The 11158-nt window shown below is 34.2% G+C and overlaps 1 protein-coding gene across 1 annotated transcript; it reads right to left on the reverse strand.

Annotated features, from left to right (window-relative positions):
• Positions 1-924: 924 nt before the first annotated feature.
• LOC120578020 (uncharacterized) lies at positions 925-10860 on the reverse strand. Its single transcript, XM_039830100.1, has 5 exons — positions 10836-10860; positions 10513-10742; positions 10319-10434; positions 9848-10079; positions 925-3819 (listed from the first exon to the last, which is right to left on the reverse strand). Exons 1-5 carry the CDS (start codon positions 10858-10860, stop codon positions 925-927), a joined length of 3498 nt encoding a protein of 1165 aa, XP_039686034.1.
• Between the last annotated feature and the right edge of the window lie 298 nt (positions 10861-11158).

The raw sequence follows: 11158 nt of genomic DNA on the forward strand, positions 1-11158 counted from the left end.
ACACAAGCAACAACAATAATAACAACACCTAGATCTAATCTAGTAATCAAAGTGAAAACCTCAAAACCACAAGCAAAAGATAAAGAGAGAAGAGAAACAAACACATCAAAGATTGTTGACCCAGTTCGGTCCAATATGACCTACTCTAGGGGAGAGATTGCTCTCTTCAATCCACTATCAATGTGTTCTTACAAAGAGATGCAAATGGGTTACAAGAAATTAGCTTCAACAAGCTCACAAAGAACGACCTAATTTCTATCCATTTTTCAATCTCACCAATGAACAAGACACTCAATGATTTTCACTCACCCAAGGTGTTTACAATGTTTCCCACCCCAAGAGAACCCTAATCAAAGACCCTCAACCCTAAAGTTACCTCCTTTGATTTCCCAAGTTTTTCTCTCTTGAAGCTCTTCCTCAAAAATTAAGAATGAAGCCTAAAAAATAGTGTTCAGAATTTCGCAGCATCGTACTACTGTGCCTCCCATCGTACTACGATGGAGCAGATAACAATACAGTACTATGCCTTATCCAACAAAATCGTACTACGATATCTCCCATCGTACTACGATTTTTCCAGTGCCTACGCAAACCTGAACTACCCAAAATCATACTACGATGTTTGTCATCGTACTACGACTTTTCCAGAACTTCAACATCCAAATTTTGAGTAGATTTTCAACAAATCATCTCACGGATAAATAGTGGTCTCTTGTTCTAAAAAAAAGTTAAAATATTGGGTGATATTTACATTATGATATTGTCTGAACTTATTAGAATATGAATTTATTTAGATTCATATTCAGTGTAGGATTTTTTTTTTTCTTTTTCAAAAAAGTAGCTAGCAAAACACTAGACTACCGAAAATAAAGATAGAGGAAGAGAAAAATACAAAGAAAGGGAGGGGGGCCAAACCAAACCTCCTTAATGGGTAACAAACCTAAAGTTAGGCATCCCTAACTTGTTTTGAGATACAAAAGCGCTAATGCTACCAGGGAGCTGCATCCATATGTAAGGAATATTACAAGTTAAACCCATGTTTGCCAGGTGATCAGCACATTGGTTACCCTCCCTAAAAATATGTGATACAATGAAGTTCATGTTGCTCACAATGTTCAAGCAGTTATCCCATCTATTCCTTAACCTCCAAGGGACTAAGGCTTTGTTCTTGAAAGCATTAACCACTAGTAGTGAATCAAGTTCTAGCCAAAGATTGAACCAATTGAATTGTTTTGCTAATTCAATCGCTCTCAAAGCACCTGATAATTCAGCATAATAAGCATCTTCTTGACCAGTATTCTCAGCAAAACAAAGAAGAAAATCTGAATTATGGTTTCTAAAGATACCACCACAGCCGGAGGAGATAGAGGTTGAGGACCCATCAGAATTGCACTTTATCCAGTTTAGAATAGGAGGGTGCCATAAAACCTCTATGATTTGAGGGGCCCTAGGAGGATGCAAAGTGATGTTGAATTTTTTTATGATAGTAAAATCATACATGCTGGAAGTGGAAGTTGCAAGAGTATTATTACCAGAGAGGTTGGTGCTAGAAATAAGATTAGCTATAGAGGTTCTCCAATGAATGGTTTTGCTGTTGAATCTTTTTTGGTTCCTTGCAAACCAGATTACATTGAAGATATTGATCATTGCAGCAGTAATAACTAGCTTACCTTGGGGGCTAGAGCATTTGTTAATGGTGGACCACATTTCTTCTTTAGATTGAAACTGAAGAGGACAGTTTAAACAAGTAGCAAACCACCTCCAAATATTAACTGCATACTGACATAGAAAAAATAGATGAAAATTGGATTCTTCTTGAGCCAAGCATAAAGAGCACACTGAAGGAAGATGACATCCTCGGGAGGCTAAGACTTCATCAGTAGGTAATTTATCTAGCATCATTCGCCAAACAAGCAGAGATTTGGAAGGGGGAATATCCTTTGACCAAATGAGTTTTGCCCACTTAATCTTGGGAAAGTGATGTTTTTTAAAAGCATATGCATCTTTCTGAGTTAGGTCACCTTTAGAGGAATGATTCCAAACTAGCGTGTCTCTCTGATCACTAGAAGGAAGGGTAATCCGAGAGACCAACGATCTCAGATTAGGGAAGTTTTGATTCAATTCTTCTGAAATGTTCCAATTGTGATTGCTGATATAGTTCTCCAACTTCTTAGGTAACAGCTGAAGCATATGATCATGCACGTTGTAAGTTTCAGCAAGAATCTGTCCACACCAAGAGTCTGACCAAAAATTTATTTGTTTCCCATTACCAACTATCCAAGAGCAGTTGTTCATGATAACTTGAAATTCACCTTTAACTCCACTCCAGATAGATGAGAAGATGTGGTGATTAATGCATTTATGGTCTCTTAAAACTCTGCTTCTAATTATGATTGCCCATTGCTCATCTGACTGGAGTAAGTTCCAACACATTTTCAGATTAGTAGCTTCATTCAAACATATGAGAGATTTGAGCCCTAGTCCACCCTCTTCCAAGTCTGTGCATATTTTCCTCCAAGCTACCGTCACCATTTTCCTCTTTGTGATATCACCACTCCATATGAAGTTTTTTATCCATTTCTCCATATCTCTAAGAATTTTAATTGGCCAGGAATAAATAGACATTGTATGAACAACCATTCCTTGGACCACCGATTTTACAAGTTGAATTCTTCCAGCAATAGAGAGCAGTGAAGCTTTCCATTTTGCAAGTTTGGCCTTCACCTTGTCAGCTATAGGTTGGAAGTGTATGCATTTAGATTTACCCTTAAAGATGGGAGCCCCAAGATAAGTAAAAGGGAGTGAACCTACAGAAAAACCAAGCAAGTTGACAATATAATTAATTCTAGAATCAGTAATGCCACCAGCAAAAATAAAAGATTTCCTCAGATTCATGACTTGACCAGAACATGCAGCATATCTGGTGAATAGAGATTTTAATGCTTCCAAGCTTGAGACCTTCCCTTTGCAGAACACCATTAAATCATCCGCATAAAAGCAATGTGAGGGGATGTTGTTATTCCTTGAAGCAGCAATAAGTTCTATTTTCCCTTGATCTACCAATATGGAGATACTCCTGCTTAACACCTCTTCAGCAATACAAAAGAGAAGGGGAGATAGGGGATCGCCCTGTCTCACTCCTCTATTACAATTAAAGAAACCATGTTGAGCTCCATTCATAGAGATAGACATTTTGGAAGAATGAAGAATTGACCAAATCCAGTTGCAGAATAACTCATTAAAGCCAAAAGTTTTGAGAACAAGAATAAGAAACTCCCAATTTAAAGTATCAAAAGCTTTCGATACATCTACTTTGAGAGCAAGGTTCCCACCGAAGCACTTTTTATCCAGCACATTGATTGCTTCAGAGGTAAGGGCAATGCAATCTCTTATGTTCCTGCCTTGAACAAAACCTCTTTGTTCTTTTGAGATGATACTAGGAAGAATTTTTGCTAACCTATCAGCAAGAACTTTGCTGATGATTTTGAATTTGAAATTGGCTAGAGCAATAGGTCGAAATTGATCAATACTATCAGCATTGGGAGTTTTTGGAATAAGAATGATTGAGTTAGCATTGAAATTGGTGGGAAACAAACCAGTTCTGAAAAAATCAAGCACAGCTTCATAAACATCCTTCTGCACAATACTCCAATATGATTGAAAAAAACAAGCACCAAACCCATCAGGTCCAGGTGCACCATCTGAGTTTAAATCAAAGACTGCATTTTTTACTTCTTCTTTTGATGGTAACATTGTGAGAATCCTGTTTGAAGTTTCATCAACAAGCTTTGGGATTGCCTCTTCGACAAGTGACTGATCCTGCAAAAAATAGTTAGTAGAAAAAAACAAATTTTTATAATAAGAAACAACATGCTCAGAAATTCTTTCTTGATCAGTGATGATGTCTTCACCATTTCTCAGTGATGAAATAATTTTAGTTTTATTTTTAATTTTTGTAAGCCTATGAAAATACTTGGTATTTCTATCACCATCCACATGCCACTTAAGATTAGCTTTCTCCAACCAGAAGGTCTCTTGTTTGTGTAAGGCTAGGATTAACTATCTTGTCTTCGCCCGAACAATAATAGTAGTAAATTGTTTATTTTATAACTAAATTATTTGATTGAATATGATTATGATTGTTAGAGTTATGATTCATCTTTATGAGAAGTCAAAAGTATAGCCATTATTGAGGCATAAATACTAGAACTTCCCACCGTTACATTAGGGAGTCATATCAAAACTTTGGTTTATAAAGGTTAGGTCATAACTAAAGGTAAAGCAAGTTAATTCGAACAAAGAGGTAGAAGGGATTTAAGGGTTATAATTCGATTTAAATAGTTGTTGAGCACTTTTTAATCAAATCATCACTAGTCTCCGGTGTTCCTCTTCTCTGGTGTGATTTGATCCAAATAATTCCTTGGAGATTTTGAATCGATTAATTTTCTTCCTTAGATTTCTAAACATTGGTCAATGCCTAGGGTTGGGAATGAGCCGGGCCGAGCCGGACTTTGCTTAAATAGGTCAGGCCTAGTTGAAAAAATTAAAGCCTAAGCCTGGCCTATTAGCCTATCAATGGCTTTATTTTAAGTCTGGCATGGCCTTTTTAAAAGCCCGCCCTGGCCTGTTAGCCTGTTTAAAAACCTAATTTATACTAACAATTTTAAATATAACATTTGACCTATTTATAAAAAGGTTAATAAACATATATTGTTTTAAAAGGTTAATAGGTCAATAAAATTTTGTAAGGCATGTACATCAATTTTTCCCCCACTTTATATATATATATATATATATATATACAATAAAATTTAGTGTCAACGAATCCGTTGACACCTGGTGTCAAGGGATCCTAACTCATATATATATATATATATAAACAATAAAATTTGGTAGAGCTAGCACATCCATTTTGTAGAGGTCAGTATGTGTGTATTGTATACTGTAGTATATATAATTACACATATATGAGCCGGCTAGATAGGTCTAGTAGGCTTTTCTATAAGCCTTAACCTAGCCTATTTAAATTAATGAGCTTTTTAAAAAGCTTGTGCCTAACCTATTTAATAAACGAGCTAGGTCGAGTCGAGCTTTAAGTAGGCCGGGCCATAGGCCCCTGATGGGTGATCTGGCCTATTCCTGCCCCTATCAATGAATCATATCAATGTTATTTGAATCATATCAATCTTCATCTCGAAACCATGATTCGATTCAAAGTCTTGCTTATGCAGTTTTGAATAGATTCAATCTTCATCTGGAAAATGGCTTGAATCGATTCAGAGTTCTTGAAATTCATATTAATCTTCATAGCTTTCATATTTTCTTTTTTACACTATTTGAATCGGTTCATGCTCAGAGTGATTCGATTCATGCTCATTATTTTGAGGCAAAATTAGCTCTTTTTACTCACACCTACCTATACCCTCATACCCCCATTTTCCAATTAGAGAATTAATTTGCAAAAAAACTCCAAGGTCTCCAAACTCTCTCTTTCTACAACTTCTTCATATTAATTTTTTTTCTTTCTAATAACTCTGGTAGGATTTGAGATCTAAATTGTTAGTGTGTTGTTGGATAAATGCAAGTTTGGTTTCTTTCAAGAATCTTAGGGGAGTATCAAGGATCTAAAGGACAGAGATGTACTTTTCACCTCCAAAGGTAATTGTGGGGGGTTGTTTCTAAACAATTTAATGTTCAAGGGGATTGAAGCAGAGGTATAGCAAATAAGATTTCTTGGAGTAGAAGATCGAAGGAATGTATGCAATCTCCAAATTCGATGACCTTGTGGATTGTTCAATTTCAAGAAAGCTTGATAGATTGGATTGGTAGTGTGTGATTTCTTAGCATAAAAGATTAGGAAATCAAATGAATCTTTATAATCATATTCTTATAAATTAAACATTTTCAACAACATTGTGGAATACTGTAGAAGAGCGTTTTCTTCTACAAAGAGAGGACGTACCCTTAGGGAGGGAAAAAAGGGGGAACCTCTACGAATTCGGTGTTCTTCTTTCTCTTATCCTTTTACTTTTAGCAATCTAACTTTGGTATATGAATTAGTTGATGTGAACGTCTGTGTTTGACACGAGTTCAACATCTTTGAAATTGTTCAAAAAGTTCGACAATGGAGTAAAAGATTAATTTTGAAAAAGGTATAAAGATCATACGAGTAGGTCGTGATGGTAAATACTTAATTAAGGAGTATAATGATTATTTAGTGATGACGATGGAGTGATTATTCTTGCTAAAACTATTATGATTCTAAATACGCATGATGTTAATGTATGAGAAGCTATGAGTCTCTATTATGCGTTGGAGTAGCTAAGTGACATGAGGTTTGGCAATATCGATTTCTTCCTAAACTCAAAGCTCACTACAATTCTTTCAACCATCGACGTCCAGGTGTTACTGAATTTGGACAAGTTATTATTGCTTGCAGAAGACCTTTCAACTCTTACTTCAAAAACTCAGATGTTGAGTTTAATCGACGACAAGTAAATGAAGTGGTTCACACCGTCGTCACACCACTTATTCTAATGTATTTTGTTGTATTGATATTTTATTATTAATGAAATGTCATAAGCATCTTTTATTAAAAATTTACAAAAAAAATATAATCTTTTAAGATGAGAGGAATTAATTATGAATTTTTTAAATTTAAAATGTTTATGATAAAAGTAATGAAAATGTCAACCTAAAAAATTAAATTTGGGGCTTTTCTAGATTTTTTTTTTGGACAAACATAAAAAAAAATGATATGCATTTATTCAAATTGATAGAGTACATCAATACAAACATCGTTAAAAATGTAAAGGGTGAATCTGCGAACAAACTCACAACATCCAAGTTAATAGCATAAAATGGCAAAATGCCTACAAATATTATGATAAAATCTAAGTCACTGAAATACTCATGCTTTCAGATCTGCAAAATTGACGTCCAAATCATTGATTGAATTTGTAATTGATTAAAGTCGGTCTTTCAATATGAATCAAATGAACACTACGACAAGACGCGAAATCAAATGTTGCACAAGACAACAGACAACACAACGCCGCATTTAGACGACGAAATCAAAAAAAACACAAAAGGAAAAAGTTGATATATATGAAAACCACTTATTTAGATTGAAAGAAAGGGGTAAAAATATGTAGAGGGATGATTCTAGGTCAAGAAAGGGATAAATGAAGGAGAAAGAAAGTTTAGAAAGAAATTGGAGTTTACCACAGATAATATGTATAGCTACTCTATTAGACTAATTTTGGAAAAACTTTTTATTATGTTATAAACATATATATATAAATAATGAAAAATTACAAATCGACTTAAAAACGACTAAAACAGCATGAATGGTAGGTAAGAGTGTTTTGGAAAATATGGTTAGGGGAGGGCATTAATTGTCATAAAAATGCCAATGCTGCATTAATGGTCATATTAGTTAGTACAAGTTTTGGTGTAAGCAGTGTCATTTTCAATATGACAAAACGATGTTGATTGATTCATAAACCGCAAGTAATTACTTCCTCCGTTCCTAATTTCCTTTACATTTTTCACATTAAAAAAAAAAACAAAAATTCAGTATAGTTAATATGTCTGTTTTGTATGTTAATATTACCAAATTGTCCTTTGTTTGTATGTGCATTAAATTTGACTTTTCATATTTTAAGATAAGTTAGTAATATTAATTAGGGGTATGTTTAGGAAAAAAATAATTAATACATCTAGTAATTTGAAAAGGGGACAAATAAATTTAAATGGGAGTGGTTTTTTTGAGCTGTAAGCTTACGAAGGGAGTTGAGAATGAAATGCAAGAGCAAGAATAAGAAGGTGGCACGTTTCCATAGAATCTTGAAACCGTTCGAATACTCCTTCCGTTGTCAATTATAAATAAATTTTGACTTTTAAGTTCATTCAATTAATGAATGTATGTGAGCCATAATATAGATCACATACATTATTAATTGAATGAACTTAAAAACTTAAAATTTACTTATAATTGATAGGTAATATCTATTTAACGAGTATAAAGGGTGCATAATAGATCAAAGGCTTGTTGGATTTTTGATTCCCTAAGTAATTTTCAATTTACATTTTGGTCGCATCAATCGTAAAATCAACATTTTGATCCTTGTTTTGCTCGGTTAGTCAAAAAGTTGCTGAGTTTTTCTAATTACACCCTGTTTAATCCTGGTTGCACCCTAAAATGACAAAATTACTCTTCCATAAAATTAATTTTCAAAAAGCATCTTCCTTTTTTCTTGGTTACACCCTAAAATCCCTCTTCAGTTTAAGTAGGTCATGTAAACTTAGTTTCAGTAGGTCATGTAAACTGAGTTTAAGTGTACATACTTAAACTCGGTTTAAGTAGGTCATGTAAACCGAGTTTAAGTGTACATTTAAACGTTCAACCTTGTTCAATAATTCTACGTAATCTCAGTTTAAGTATGTACATGTAAACTTATTTTAAGTAGGTCATGTAAACTAAGTTTAAGTGTACATACTTAAACTCAGTTTAAGTAGATCATGTAAACTGAGTTTAAGTGTAGTTTAAGTAGGTTATGTAAACTAAGTTTAAGTAGATTATGTAAACTAAGTTTACATGAACCTACTTAAACTGAATTTAAGTTAACTTCAACAATGTAAAACTGAAACTGTCGTACAGTGCAGTTGAACAAGAAGAAGAAAATTGAAACCAGCGTTATTGAAAAAGAAGAAAAAATTCACTTATTTATATGCAATCGAGTATGAATGAAAGATGTTTTGATTCACTCTTTAATCTTCCATAGAGATTAATTGAACATCAGGATTGTTTGATCGTTGGTGGGTGAAAGAGAGTGAAATTTTAAAGTGACAATGAATGAAATCAAGATTTTAAGAAAATTTATATAAAAGGACAATTTTGATATTATTAAAAACTTTTAAAAAAAACTGGATATAACCAAAAATATATAGGGTGTGAATAGAAAAACTCAAAGTTGCTTGGTTGTTAACTTTAATTTTAAATGTCTAAAGTGAAACATAAACAATGTTAGTCCACCATAGACCTTATTAGTTCTTTTAATCTTAACCGTTCGATATTTTTTTATCAAAAAGTGACTTTTTTATCAAAAAGTGACTTTTGGATCATAAAGGTACATAAGAATCATTAACAAATTTGGAAAGTCCTAACTCGGTAACAAGAATCATAACAAGAATCATAAACAGCTTATAGGATCGTTCCAAACAATAATAAATATTTCCTAAAATGTAAAATACACTTTAGAAATATTCCACAGCTGATTCTAAGATGATATGCGCGTTTCTTGATCAATAAGTTAAGGAAATATTGTTTCCTTAAACAATAAAGGGCGCGCGTACATACAGACGAGAACTCAGGCACACTGAACCGTGCCAGGATGTTGAAGCATCGCATCCAACATCTTCCAGAGACGCCTAAACACATGTTGAAACTTTGGTTCCAACTTACAGAACAAGGATATTTGTTTTAGCAACAATGCAGCCAATAAATACCCTACACGAGGACATGCCCAAACTCAGAAAAATCATCTCGACGTGAATGGAAGGCATCACATGTAACTTTAGAATCAAGTTCAAAATCTATATTGTTGAAAGACATATCACTAAGTCATTGGAAAGCTTCAAATAAACCCATGGCTTCACCAACTGCAACCTGATATACACAAGGAAAACTTACCATTTTAGCTAAGACAAAAGCACCTTTCTCATCACAAATGCATATATCAACCCAGTACGGTTAAAAGTTGAAGAAAATGACGCATCGACATTGCCTTTATAGCTCAACTCCAGGATCAATTGATGAATTGGCTTCAGCAGAATAGAGACTCACACGCAGAGATGAAGCTATGCGCACAGTCGGGATGCAGATGTTTACTAGCTGCCAATCTGTAAGCATCACATGCGCACGTACAACAACAACAACAACATCTTTTGTCAAGTCCTCGCATCCCTTTAAGTTCTGGTGTTTCCAAAGGCTCCACAAAGTAGGAGAAAATAATTGTTTCTTTTCAACGGGTAACGTTTCAATCAACGCGAAAATAGCCTCTATAGAAAAATAACAGCTGAAACAACGTGATGAATTTGAGAGTAAAGCCCAGACAACCGCCATACTTGGATAGAAATTGGGTACGCAAAGAATAAATGTATTAGATCCTCATGAGTGGAAACACAACTAACGCAATTTGTAGGGCATTGTACACCTTTGTCGTGAAGTCGAATCCTCGTAGGTAAACAACCCCTGCACATCCTCGATTCTAAGTTTTGAACCTTAGGAGGTAATTTTAGCTTCTAAATGCCGTACCAATTTCCCGGGCGGCGAAGGTGAGAAGAATCTATAAGTTCCTCGACACACAAACGATAAGCAATCTTCGGAGAATATTTCCCATGCTTTTCTGCCTTCCAAATCAAACGGTCCGACTGCACATGAGTAATAAGGGGTGTACTGCTCATGATTTAATCTTCTAATTCAGCACTAAAAACTTGTTTGACAACTACCTCGTTCCACCTCTTCTCAGTTGGCACTATCAAGTTTTCAATGGTAACATGACGAACATATTGTGCTACGACGATATTAGTATCAATGCACTCTCCATTCAGAACCCATGGTTCTCCCAAAATAGGAATAGTCCCGTCCGCGCCAATGCTCCAACGCACTCCTCTACAAACAATGAAACGGGCGCGAAGAATACGACGCCATACATAACTGGGATTATGACCAATAGTGGCTGTGAGAAAGTTTTTGTTTGGAAAGTAACTAGCTTTGAACAACCGGGAAACTAGGGAATCCGGTTCCGTTAAAAAAATTCAACCTTGTTTACCTAGCATAACAAGGTTAAAACCCATACCTCCAATGGTTTCGAGCCCAAAATCTCTATCTCCTTAATATATAATATTGATAATATTGTTCCTATTGTAGTGAGATATTTCTTATTTTAATGGAATTTAATTTTTTTATTAAAATTAATTAAAATAATATTATTAAAGGATAAACCAATAAATAAAATAGTTTAAATGAAGGGTAAAATAAATAATGAAAAAGGCAGCCTAAACTCATATTTTAAGGATATTTTTTTTCTATATAGTATAAATTATATATACATTCATCTTGATTAAGGTTTTTTTTTTTTTCGTTCTTTTGTAT

This window comes from Medicago truncatula, chromosome 1 (genome assembly GCF_003473485.1).
Source record: "Medicago truncatula cultivar Jemalong A17 chromosome 1, MtrunA17r5.0-ANR, whole genome shotgun sequence".
Lineage (NCBI taxonomy): Eukaryota > Viridiplantae > Streptophyta > Magnoliopsida > Fabales > Fabaceae > Medicago > Medicago truncatula.